Raw genomic sequence first — 13,604 nt, forward strand, 5'->3', positions numbered from 1 at the left:
TTTATTTGGAATTCAACATGGGAACGCACGAGCCGAAGTTCTCTTTTTCGAAGAGTGAAGCTGGGAGGGCTCGGGCTATCGCATATATACGTAAGACAAATTGTTAACCGTTTTATGTTCTTCAGGGACTCAAATGACCCTTTCTTGCGAAGTTTTTTCCAAGTTGCACTTGCCAATGCTTTACCGCAGTTCATCGTTTCTTCATGCAACGAGTAACGGCCTACAATTAGAGGTTATCTGAAAGAAGTAGTTGACGCAGTTAGATTCCTTTCTGTGCGTTTTTCTTTGGATTATCTCTCAAATGTTTCCAGGAAGGGTTTGAAAAAAGATCTGAATGAAATTCTCTTTCCTGTACCTCTGTACCGAGCAGTGTACTCTGCAGGCCGAGGACAGGATGTGTTGTCCAGGGTGAAAGCTATGGTAATCCCAGCCTCTGTGAAAACCTTCTTTTTTAAACTGCACACCAACACACTCCCTGTGAAAACGTGGATGGAAGAGCGAGGTCTTTTTGTTGCTTGGAACAACTTGTGCGTTCTTTGTCAAAAACCTGAAACTACAGAACATGTGTTTATAGACTGTTGGGATGCCATTTTCTTTTGGGACGTCCTCATGAGAACCCTAAAGAAGGAGTATCCGGTGACACCCTATGGAATCAGGTTCCTCAGTGTAAACAATGAAGACGATGTACCGCATGATATGATCATGCTTTTAGGATTGTATAGTATCTGGCGCTCTCGAATGGCGGTGCGCCATGCGGATGTCAATGCGCAAACTGTGAGCGCATATTTCAGGGAAAAAGTGAACTATCTGTGCGAGTTGTACGAAGTGGAAAATCCTGACGCGGGAATTTTGCCAGTGCTTCAAAAATTGACATCATTTGATGTTTACAATAGTTTCCGCCAGCCAAAACATGGCAGGCGCTTTTTATTAAATCGCTGACTTGTAAAAATGTTTAAAAAAAAGGAAATAAAGACAAAAAAAAAAAGTGCGGTGGTGCAGTGGTCTCGAGCATCATGCCCATTCGATCAACGCCACCGGTTCGATTCCTCGTCGGAGTATTTTTTTTCTTTTCTCAAGGTTCTATCAATTACGGAAAAACGTGCTTTTTGAAACGGAGTGTTTGTTTTGTTACGGCCTTTCTGTACTTCGGAATGTCCGTTCTCAAAATTCTTTCCGTTGTCTAAATTACGGAAATGTGTCCGGCAACATTTTACCAGCAGCTTTCTCCATAAAATTGGCCATTTTTTTTACAGTGTAGCCACTGCATACTCCGCTGGGGGCGCACTGTAGCTCCGCGGTATAAATGACGCGCGCGCGCGCTCCGCTCCCCTCATTCTCCTCCCGCAACGCCGCGATTCGAACAGAAAACTAATGGGAACTTGAGTCGTCACCATGGCTGCTTCGCCTATTACTCTGGGTTCCCCTACGGGAAGATGGTGAAATTTTGTTTTCTTTGCGTCTCCATTTCTTGTATTTTTTTTTAGCCCTCGCTCTTTCTCGAAACTCTCTCCTCTGGGCTCTATATGAACCGCGCGTATAGTCGTCTCAATAGCAGCAGGAAGCAGCGGCAGCAATCAATTCTCGCAAGGGTTACGGAAAAAGTGCGCGCTTTTCTGTGTGCGCGCACTTTTTTCGCGCGCTTTCAAATGAGAGCGGCCCTGCGGCGCAATACGGAGTAACCGAAACTCTCCCGCGCAAGAAGCCCTAATTGATGCGAACAGCCGCGGGCTCTTTAACGGGAAATGAGCCGACATCTTTAATTCAAGTGCGCGCGTGCTTCCGCTGGTTACGAGACAGAGCTGTGTAGCGCCTTTGGATTTCGTGGGTACAGGGTTGTAAGAAAAAGCGAGCAGCCCCCGCTTGCATGCTGTCGTGTTGAAACGCCTAGCTGCTACCGTCTACAGCTACACCGCCATGTCAAAACTGTCGCGGTTGCAAAGAGCGAAAAAAAGCCGCAGTTGCGTTGAATGCTTCCGCTTGGTTTCTCGCGTAGTTACTTATGTATGTTTATTCTTATGTTTATTCACAGATACTTTGGGCTGCGGAGATAAATATTTTTGTGGTTAACGCATACGCGCAAGATCACTGACGCAAACATATACAGTGGCGGTTAGGCGCAGACAACAATGAGCAAAAATGAATGGAATAAAAATACAGGCAACAGCAAAAATTATCGACGAAATATATATTAAGTTCGTGTAACCTAAACGTAATTAAGGCAATTAAAAATATTCCTTTCTCCCGTGCATTCCCGAAATATTGCTCTAAAACGAGATCTCTTCAGCCATGCTGTTTTTGACACCACTTACATCAGGCAAACCAGCAGTACCCGTTCGAAACAGGTCCACAGGCTTAAAAAGGCATTTCTGTTCCATAGATGTTCTCCTGTTACATGCACAAAACACGGCAAGTATGACCTGGCTAGTTCCCACTACAACGGCGCTTCCTTCTTTAATGGCAATGGACGCTATTACAAATATTAAAGCCAGCTAGAGAAAGACCTCACCGCGTAAGAAGTCTCCATGGGCGAAAAAAGAGGGGCTCCAGACTCCTCTCACGGTATGAGTGGATGGTACGGCGGATCTAAAGAGTGTGCAGTAATAACACCGCAGAACGTTCCGCCAAGGGTTCATTTTCATAACGTCGGCATTCACCTTTGAAAAACAAGCCGGCTCGGAGAAGGGGTGGGCACATGCATTTAGTAAAGACCCGGCCATTGATACAACATGAGCAAAAAAAAAAAGCCGAAACCCCACATGCAGGCCCAGGTGATATATAATAAAATCTCTCAAAATAACGGCCGTTACTTCCGATTGCGGCATAAACCTCAATTGTGTGTGCCCGTGAAATCGCCGCAGCCGAGTTTGTCAGACATTACAAATTTCAATACAAATATATTACCGGGCCAGTAGAACCGGGGAAACCCGAGAACGCCTTCACAATTGCAAAATGGTAACACCTGCGTTTACAGGTGTTACTAAATGTGATGATTCGCGTGATATAAGTGAGATGCGACGCTTTTAAAAACGCGAACGATATGCAATAACAAAAGAATTCGCGCGACTATTTTTTTTTACTGCCCGGGAATTCCGCACGAGTGGCTCGGAACAAATCCCCCAACGCACGCCGTACAGACAATGAGCAAAGAACAAAGAAAGGAGGAAGGATATATCCACTTAACGGCTCCGCAGCGAGCGGAAATAGGCTTAGCGAGCACAAAGCCTCAGGGAACCGCGAAGCCAGCAATGGAACAATGAACGGGGGGTGGCCAGCGCGCTTCGGCAGTCGCGGAGAGAGACCAACCACAGCACTGCTGCGCGAGGGAGCGAAAAAGAGAAAAGCGAAAGAAGAGAAACACATTAGGTAATTTCAATCGGCGCCTTACCGCCTGCGCTCATATTCGCGTAGCAGATGACGCGCGGTCGTCTGCCGGTTCGCGGAATAGCAACGCGTCAGCGGAGAGCGTCGCCGAAGGGAGCTGGATTGCACGTCCAGGGCGAGAGGGCCGCCTCCTCGTTTGGAAGCAAATAGGGCAAGAGGAGGAGAAGTGGGCTTTGCAAGGGCGAAGCAGAGTCGAGGCTGGTAGAGGGGCTCATTACGCCCGCTTTAGATCCAATTTTCCAAATCCCCAGAACCCTCCCCCTTCTCACCTCCATGACGCCTGCATAAGAAAGCAGCTACAGAGGCGAAATCATTTGTTCTGTCCCATTCCGGTAGCCCCCCCCACCCCCCTTCCCCCCCCCCCCCCCGCCTGCAGTGCCCACCAATGGCTAATTCCCGGCTACCTATGAATATGCGAGATAACCGCTCGCCTGTTTACTCTTCCATTGTGCGTTTGTTCTTTCCCCAGGCATTGTAGCGCGCTTTCACGCAGCGGGGGAGCCTCTGGGGGGTACACTTTAGCCGGTGGCGCTGTCTTGTATCGTCCGACGCAGAAGCTTAATTCATCGCCGCGTCTGGAAGGACGGCCTCTGCTTTGCGGCTTACCGATGCCGGCGATTCTCGCAGTGTCGCGGCGGAGCTGTGACCGCGCTTTTAGAGACTACAATGGCGGTCGTAGAACCCCCAGTCTATTCACGCAACCGCTTGTCTTTTAAAGCGCCCGAGGTTTAAAAAGGACAGAAATACTAAGCCATAGCTCAAGCCAATTCGTCCAACTGACTCAAATGGCTATGACTCAAGCCATTTCGCTCGTGGCTTCGTTCTGTAGTCCCATTCAAGCTGTCTTCCTATTTTGGTGCGTAGCGACCGCCTAGAATCTTGCCCTGGTGTTATGAATTCCTCCTCCACTGCAGCGTGCACTCGAGGATAATCCTGAAAGCGATTTTTGCCCGTAAAGGCATTGCGGTATCCTCCACTCAGCCGAGCCGAGAAAACACATTAAGTGGAGGACATACTAATAATACGGTCATTAGATTCCTTCTGAAACTTTGAAATGAAAACAAAAAAAAACAGTTGATGACCGCCCGGCTACCGCCTCTGTTGACGACCGCCCGGTTGCTGTTTGAAGTCTGTGCCACCATAGCTCGGCAAAACTGTACGCCACTCACTCACACTCACTGAAAAAATATATTTATCCTAACGCACTCACTCGCACTCACGCTCGCCACTCCACCCTCACTACTCACACTCGCTCGGGCTCACGCTCGCCACTCGTCTCCACCACTCGCACTCACTCGCGCTCACGCACACCACTCCGCCCTCACTCGCACTCATGCTCACCACTTGAGTCTCACTACTTGCACGCACTCCCGCTCCCGCTCACCACTCGTCGTCACCACTCGCACTCATGCACACCACTCGGGTCTCGCTACTCGCACACACTCCCGCTCACGATCACCACTCGTCGTCACCACTCCCACTCACTCGCACTCACGCTCGCCACTCCGCCCTCACCACTCGCACTCACTCACGCTCACCGGTCGCCGTCACCAATCACACTCACCCGTGCTCACGCTCACCACTCGGTGCCACCACTCGCATTCACACTCACTCACAATCAGCACTCGCTTCCTCCACTCACACGCATTCGCCACTCCCATCCCCCACACTCGCCCCCCACCCACTCACCCCCCAATTCACATTCCAACTCACTTTCTTTCTTTACAGCATGGGAGTTCTAACTTCGCTTTGTTTGTAAACCGCATGAATCTTTCCATTTTTTGGAGAGAGGGAGAGAGAGAGAGAGAGAGAGAGAGAGAGAGAGAGAGAGAGAGAGAGGGAGGGAGAGAGAGGGAGGGAGGGGGGGGAGAGAGAGAGATCTTTAATGAACTCTGGAGATGTTAGCTGGGCTAAAATTCCTAACTTGCTACGCCAGTTGATGAAGTGATAAAGATGATGGCGATGATGTTCAAGAAGTTGATGCGTACAGATACGGCGAGTTATTCACAGCGACTGGTCTAGACCTGTGTGTTGCAGGTACTTTATCAGAGCTTTGGTAGCCCGTAAAGCACATTTGGGACAAGCCCATGGTCCTAAAACGTCCTTTAGCTGCATGTCCAAGGAAAGCGGCAGTCCCGAAGCCACTGCGAGGGATACTCTTTGAGCACTGAATCGAGCACATTCACAGAGCAGGTGCTGCAGGGTTTCTCGCACATCACAGTGTGGTCAGAGTGGCGACGTAGCCTGTTTTATCTTGAAGAGGAAGTTGCGCGTGTATTCGCCATTCAACCGCATGCGATGTAGAATTGTTTCTACCCACTTGGAGAGTCCTGGTGGCATTTTAAATTTGCAGTTGGGATCGATGAAAGATAGCGGCGCGTAATGACGTGATACGTCATCCCAGGCTGCACGCTGCATTTACCATGCCACGCTGGATGCAAGTATAGATGCATCTTTCCTGGAGGATGATATAGCTATTGCCGATGCACGATGCTTATGCGCAACGGATGCAGCAATGTCCGCCTTCACATGGCCAGTTATCCCACAATGGGCTGGAATCCACTGAACTGCAATGTGATGGTGCGCTTGTAGAGCTTGGAGTTGTAAAGCGTGTATGTAAGACACAAGCTGGTCTTTTGGAAAAGACGCTGGACATTGAAGGGCAGCCCTTGAGTCTGTGAAGATGGCCCACTCTCGAGCGGGTTGCTTGACGATATGAGCGAAAGCCACCCTCAGACCTGCAAGTTCGGTAGCCGTAGTTGACGTTCTGTGACTGAGCATGACACTGATGGTAGTACGGGATGACGGTATCCACACCCCTATAGTGGATGATGTTGATGACACCGACCCATCAGTGTACACATGAGTGTGGTCTCTGTATATCGGCGACATGTAGTCCAGGGCGAGGAACTTTAGTGCGGGAGCCGGAATATACTCCTTCCTCGTGATACCGGGCACAGTAGTCGTCTCGTTGTGGTTGGACGTAGTTGCGCACTCGCCCATGTGCTCCGGGAACATTTTGATGCGGACTTCTCTGTCTTGAAGCTTGGTCTTTCCGATAATGGCGGCCGCCTGGGCGCACACTCGACCCTTGGCGAAGTTGCACACGGCGGTTCTTGAGTCGCTGAGCCTCGGAGATCGCCGGAGCGATGGCGACCTCCTCGGCGTCCGTGGCGCCCGTGCACCGCACGCTCGCGCCGCTGTCGTGGTACCCGTGGTAGCCTTGACGGTCACCGCGACGAAATCTTCTCGTTGGTACTCCGCCGCGTCGACGTAAGCGCGTGCTCGTCTTTGCCGCGTTGTTCGACGAGGGACTTAGCCCGCGCCGCTCCTTGTTGTATTTTGGGTGGACGTTCTTGGGGATCGGGTCCACTCGTATGTGGGCCCGTGCATCCTCGCCGATGTCGCTCGACTGCCGGTCCGGTGCTCGGGGTTGTAACCCAGGGTCTTGAGTATCTGGCGTCCCGTCTTGGTTGTTGAGAGGCGCTCTAGCTGTGCAGTCAGCTGCGCCGCCTCGATCTCTTCGAGGTTGTTGTGCAAGCTGAGTTGAAGTAAGCGTGCCGAGCTCGTGATCTCCGTGAGGCCCAGCACCGTGCTGTGAAACTTGCGTATTAGAGCGTTGATCTTGTTGCGTTCCGTGACCCACCAGTTGTCGTAGGCAGCCACGTACATTATATGACTTATGACAAATGAGTGAATTTCGCGCACGAGGCTGTCCTCTTTCATGCCCGCTCTACGCGTGGAGACTCGGGTTGCCTCCGCTGCCTTGCCGCTGAGCTTGGCCAGGGTTTCGCCGTTGCAGCTGTTCCTGCTGATTAGCATACCCAAGACCCGGATTCTTGCCACCTCGGGAATTCGCTGTCACGACGCGGTGACGATCTTGATACGGTCGCAGTCTCTTTGGGGGATGTTGCCTTTGCGTCTCGGTGATATCACTAGAAGCTCGGACTTACTTGGCGAGCAGACCAAGCCCGTGCCCTTGAGATGCTGCTCGATGGCGGTGACCGCTGTCTGCAGCTGGTTCTCGATATAGGCATCGCTACCACCGGCAACCCACAGGGTGATGTCGTCGGCGTAGATTGTGTGACGGACGTTCGTCTCTGCCAGCGCCTCCACCACTCCGATCATGACGAGGTTGAAGAGCAGTGGCGAGACAACCGACCCCTGCGGTGTTCCTATACCACCGAGCTTCTCCTTGAGTTTGAGGTCCCCCGCATGGAGTTCCACCATTCGATCCGTGAGGAAGTCCCTGACGTAATTATAGCTGGCTTCGCCCATATTTAGTTTGGATACTTACCCCAGTATGACCGAGTGTTTCACCAGAGTCCTTAGTCCTTCAATGCTTTACTGGTCACGAAACTGCTCCGTAACTCAATGGGAGAGCTTAATATGCTGCGTTTGGCCGCCGGGCGGTGGCGCCACCATCTCACTGACGTCACTCCTCGGGCGGCGTTGCGCTAGCTTGAACGGCGGAGACGCAGCGAGTTGTGTTTGTCGGAAGAAAATGTAACGTGCATCTCGCACTGCTGTGATGCGACTTAAGTGGTGCAACGACGATGCTGAACACGTGTTGCTTCCCGGGATGTCGTTCCTTGTACAACGATACAACAGAAAATATTTCCTTGTTCTGTTTACCGCGACGGGGAGCTGCGTGAGAAATGGAGGCGCGCCATTCCAAGGCAAGAAACGGGAGATTTCAGCTTCGATTATAAGTGTGTGACAGTGTGTGGAAATGCACTGTATGTGAGAATGGAAAAAGCAATGTACCCTTTTGAGAGCATCCTAGACCTAGAATTGCACAAGGCTAACTTAAAGCCGGATTTTTGTCAGATCAGTCAGGTTGTAGCGGTGCTTCATTACTTGTTTGCAAAATTGTAGTACATTGCGCTCAGGCTCACATGTAAAAGAAGCTTTGGGACGTCCTTGTGATTGACTTGTCATATTTACGCTAGGGTTAGTTTTGTTTGTTTTGTAACCGCGCGTGGCCGCTTCTGGTTTTCTCATCTGGCGTTTCAACCGGAGCGCTCGTTTGCTCTTTTTGTCGTACGTCCCGTCGGGCAATATTGTTTGATATGGAAAGGGTGTCACCTTGTCGCTAACTTGATTTTTTTGTTTTCGACAGTGTTCTCGATCCAATTTCCGTGGATGTGAAATTAATAACGTTCCGAGAGTAATGCATGCATAGCAAACGCCGCGCAACTCACTTTATCGACGTTCATCTGTGCACGTCCCACTGCGGACTGCTTCTTCGACGTTTGTGTTTCATTCTAGTCTTTTGTAGAGCAGGAGGTCGCTTTAATAAACGTCGTTCAGAAAAGCTTTGCGTCGTTCTTGGCTACGTGGTAATATTCTGTTTCCTCCGTGTGCCGCACATCGCAGCGCAAAAAAAAATAATTTTTGTTCGCTGGACTACGTTCTTTTGTCTCCCTTAGTAATATTGAATTTTTTTTTTTTGTTGCGTGTGACAAAATCAGTTTTATTGTTCTTTTTCCGCTTCCTTTTTTTGCAAGGATTGCAAAGCGTGGAAGCGGAAAGACACACGGTGCAACGCGTGTTTTGATTCTTCGCGTTTCTGCAGCGTTTTTAGATGTTCTCAAGTATGTACCCACTCATCGAAACGACAATATCAGAGAGTTATAGCAGATCGGAAAAACAGTTCCGGTACGGTAACGTCTGCCGTCTGGACGCCACCGCGCATGCGCAGAGCCCTACCGTATACCGGAGCGACTTGGCCGGACGGTACCGAGACGTATAGCGTGTCCGGGGTTCGAAAGCGAGCGGCCGCTTTGGAAGAGTTTGGGAGACGTACGATTGGCTCACGCCTAGTCGAACGGATTGTAAATATGAAATCGTTTAAGAAATATGAGGTTGAAACAAGTGAAATCCGCGCGATTCTGACAGCTCAAGCAGCAAGCGAAACACGTCCCGGCCCAACTGCCGCGGCTTGTGTCGTCGGGCGACGCAAGTCTGATAGCTTCTTTTAGGCTAAATAAGGGCGATACCGGTGGAACTGGGCTTGAGCCTTCCGGAGCAGCTCAGGGAGCACGAATAATGCTGTTTCGGAGCAGCTTTGGAGCCCCAAAGTATGAGTTTTGGAGCAGTGCAAATAATTTATTTGCATCATTTATTCGCGCTTTTTTTATTTCTCACAAGCACAAAAAACAAAAATTCCAATTGTTCTTCCTCACCATTCAATCAATACTGAGCCGAATAATTTTCCAATAAGTCAGAAAATATATGTTCCCATAATAAAAACGTTTTAATTATATTTTGCTCTGTTAGCTGTCATAACAGCTGACAGAGCAACACCTAAGAGAAAAGCAGAGGTAAGCAATTACTTGAATAGCTTATTACAAAGACTTCAGACAAAATGAAAAATAAACATATTCGCGATATCACAATAACACCAGAAACGTGAGAAACTACTCACAGGAGACCACAGGTTGGCAAAATGGCCCCTTTTACACCTGAGCAGTCACAATTTTAACTTCATTCTACCCGGCCTAACGAGACTACACAAATTTTAGAAAAAGAAAGAGAAACTAAGGGAGAATGAAATTAAAACAAGATGAAGCTAAGAAACAAGGGATAATTTGATGCATTGCATAACCAAGCCTACACTCTAACATCATCAATAAATGTTTATGCTCTTAAATAGCAAGAGAAAAAAAATACCTTAGCTATGAAGCAATGTATCGACGGAGTAATGCGTGCCTTTATCTAAGTAAAAAATACGTGCAACTTTGTTGTGTTTATTTAAATAACGAACATACTAGTAAACTTTTTTTTTTGCGAGCAAGAACAGCAAGCTTACCAGAGGGAGGGTGGGGGACGCATCCTCTCCCCCTCCAAAAATAAACAAAAGAAGCACTGGTGTACAACCTCCCAAATTTTTAATAATATAGCGGGAGCGACGGCCAATCCGCATGTCAGCGCCATATCATGGTGTCCACCGGCAAAATAGGCGAGGGTACGCGCACGCGCCTAGAACTATCTGTTGTGGCATCGTCGTCTGCTCTGCTTTTCTTCTCAGTGCAACGCACCCCCCGTTTTTCTTATCTTGCAAGGCCGCTTCGCTACCGCCGAAGGTAGCTAAGCAGCGTGGGGCACAAAGTCATTCAGATGCAGTGGCAGGGGGTGTACCACTCTGAAGGAAACAGCATATCAGACGACACTCATACAGTAGATAGCCCTATGCGCGTGCGCGTACTCGTGCCCATTTTGCTGCTGAACAACGTGATAAGGCGCTGACATGCCGGTCGGTTGTCGCTCCCGCTATCTATCAAATTCTATCAAAAATTTGGGAGGCTGTGCAGGGCGCGTCAGCCTTGTCTAGGGCAACGCCGCCTGTATTAACATTGCCTGACGCGTCGCGCGCTTTTCAATGGGAAGGGTAGGGACGCTTAGTTCAGGCACTGATCCGCTATGTGGCGCGTGCGGCGGACATCTCGCCTTACGTCACTGCTCGCGAGTCGCGAACGCTGCACCCACTTCTACGACTGTTGTCTGTCAGCTTGCCTGTCGGGCTTCAAGGGCCGTTTCGCTTACATCTTAGCCGCGATGGGGCGTTAGTTCTGTGGCGCACTCGGGATCTCATTCAACGTGTCGCTCGCTTCATACTTGCTGCATTTTTCCAAAGATAAAGACGGAGGCGGACTGAAATAGTGTAAGAACGTACTGATTGTCGGGTAGACATATAGCTAACAGAAAAACGATATTTTCGGATGGGGCAGCAATTATTTTACTGATATTTTTCTTTCTGGAGTATTTAGAGAAGAAAAAATTGCGTGCACGTTTTTTGTTCAGGCGCTCACTTCTACGATTACTTTCCAATAATATCACGTGCTTGTAAACTTCAGAAAATGATAGGAAACAAAAGGATAAGCAGCTGGGATCCCGCCACGCTGTCCGGGCGCTTCTACAGTACAGTCCTCAATTTTAGAAGTGCGTACCGATGCGGAGTGCGAATAGCGGGGTCAAAACAATACCTAAATGCGGACTGGATAGAGGTGGGATGCCCCACTCAGAAAATTTCAGGGCCTGTGATCCGAGTAGATAAGCGCGCAAAGCCGGCATCAGCCTGCGGCAGCGCAAGGGATTTTGCTTCGTGACAAAGGAAGTTTTATCAGTGACAGACCAAGACAGACAGGCATGGTGAAAAACAAGAAGGCGTAGGAGCGCCGCCTCGGGAACGCTAAACAAACTTTCCACTATTTTGCATAGTTTCCGAGAAGCGGCGCTGGCTGGCGGACACGAAAGCACGCTGGAAGGCTACGGAGCGGGGAAGGGTAGGAGAGAGCAACAGGAGAGTGGCTGTTTGGCCATTTTTCGCTCACGCGTTAGGCAATGTTTATACAGGCGGCGTTGTCTAGGGCAACCGAGCGCGCGGCTTCGGAGCATGCTGGCGACATCTGCTGATAGTGGCTGGGTTTGAGATAGCTTGCCATTGCACGTGCGTGGATCTCGGACAGGCTCCGGCCGGTCGTCGTTTCGCATGTGCCACTCTAAACTGCGCGCCACCTCCCTCGGGTGGCACTTGTCATCCAAAGTGCCACCCGTGAGGGTTGACAGGCCAGATAGACGCGCCGTTCGACGCAGTGCACTATCCCCACAAACAGTTATGCAATCACACAGAGCGACCTGCGCTAATCTTCTGAATCTCACGGTTAGGAAACGAATTGCACGCAACAAGAATGCACTGCAGCGCTGATAATGCACTGCATCAAATTGCGTGTTTACCCCCGTGTCACCGCCTACGGCTGGCACTGCAGAACAGAAGCGTTCCTTGTGGGGCGTGGCATCGAAGTTTGAGTGGCCCATGCGAAACGGCAACCAGCCCGAGTCTGTCCAAGATCCACACACATGCAATAGCAAGCTATCTCCAACCCAGCCGCTATCAGCAGACGTCACCAGCATGCTCCAAAGCTGCGCGCTCGCTTTGCCGTAGACAAGCCTGACACGCACCGTACGGCAAGATACACCTACCGAGCTGATCACTTTGTAGATAGCTGCTCCCCTCCCGCTTATGTCAGGGCTGTGCTTGTTATCTCACCTTGTTCGACTCCGCACGGCAGCATCTTAACCTTTGGACTGGCGCGCGCACTCGCGACAAAATATAATGGCGGGGGTCCGACCCAACATTAAAACGTTTTCTTTTACAATAAGATGGAAGATTGCAACGACTGCTGGTGACGACGCAGGCTTCACGGTTTAGTGCGCTGTGCCATGCAGCTGCCTTTGGGGGCAAAAGTTTGTGCATTTGCCCGCATCCCAAGCGGGCCCCCAAGCCCCGTGAAACCGCACAGCCTCCCAGAGACCAGGAAATCGCGACGAGCGACTCCGAGCCACAGACCGCCGGAGCACATTTACTGCTCACTGCGCAAAGCAACTGGAACTGGAAATCATCTCGCAGCATGCCTCACATCTAGTGGTACCGCTTGGGAGCAGTTTTGACGCAACAGTGTTGTTTGGAGGAGGATGGCACAGGAAAAGCGGATTGGCGCAGAACTTCCACCCTTGACTCAAGTTGTGCCTTCCAGTGCAAGAAAAGAACAAATAGAACGGCCGCGCGACACTTGCCTTTCTGGTCGAGTCCTCGTAAATCTTGAGCCTCGAGGTGTCCTCGTGCTCGCTGAGCAGGTCGAAGAGCTCCTCGTTGTACAGCTCCAGAAAGGAGACCCGGATCGTAAACTCGAGGTCCTGCGACTGGAGCTCTTCGAACAGCTGCTGCAGCGTGCGCGAAATTATCCCCGCCGAAGGGTCCTCCGCCCAGCCGAGGTTGGCGTTGGAGCGCTCCCCTTCCATGGTGAACGTCTTGCCCGTACCTGTCTGACCATACCTGGAGAAAAGATGAAACGTCGACAACAGTCTTTCCCGCTACAATAGCATTACAGGCGAAGAGTTCGAACAGAAGTTTCGCCTTGTTGAACTCACGCGAACACGGTGCAGTTGTAGCTCATCATGACCTCAGCTATTGTGGGTCCCATGACCGCCTGGTACACATCAATCTGCAGACACGCAGCCGAGAAGACGATAAGGACAGGGCTAAAAACGAAGACAAAGCAAGCTTACCTCCTCCGTATCTGGGCCAAACACCTTGTCAAACGTAAATGACTTGCATATCGACCGCTCTGGCATCAGTCGGTCGTTGACAAGGATCTCCTTTCTATCCGGGACGACTTCGACCGCTTTCGCGAAGCCCGTTTTCTTCTCCAGCGCGTTTG

At 50.4% G+C, this 13,604-nt stretch overlaps 1 protein-coding gene across 1 annotated transcript; it reads right to left on the reverse strand.

The window, feature by feature from the left end:
- Positions 1-12,509: 12,509 nt before the first annotated feature.
- LOC144166277 (kinesin-like protein KLP2) lies at positions 12,510-13,604 on the reverse strand. The gene is made up of 3 exons (XM_077695818.1): positions 13,453-13,604; positions 13,315-13,388; positions 12,510-13,219 (listed from the first exon to the last, which is right to left on the reverse strand). The coding sequence occupies exons 1-3, from the start codon at positions 13,516-13,518 to the stop codon at positions 12,754-12,756; spliced, it is 606 nt and encodes a 201-aa protein (XP_077551944.1). The 5' UTR covers positions 13,519-13,604; the 3' UTR covers positions 12,510-12,753.

This window comes from Haemaphysalis longicornis, unplaced genomic scaffold, assembly GCF_048455015.1.
Source record: "Haemaphysalis longicornis isolate Haplotype H1 unplaced genomic scaffold, Haemaphysalis longicornis Haplotype H1 scaffold_163, whole genome shotgun sequence".
NCBI lineage: Eukaryota > Metazoa > Arthropoda > Arachnida > Ixodida > Ixodidae > Haemaphysalis > Haemaphysalis longicornis.

Bases quoted from the DNA above. Each gene is read 5' to 3' on its own strand.
- LOC144166277 (XM_077695818.1), bottom strand. From the start codon at position 13,518: ATGCCAGAGCGGTCGATATGCAAGTCATTTACGTTTGACAAGGTGTTT. The intron at 13,389-13,452 runs GTAAGCTTGCTT...GCGTGTCTGCAG, and splicing joins TTGGCCCAGATACGGAGGAG to ATTGATGTGTACCAGGCGGT. The intron at 13,220-13,314 runs GTGAGTTCAACA...TCTTTTCTCCAG, and splicing joins TACAACTGCACCGTGTTCGC to GTATGGTCAGACAGGTACGG.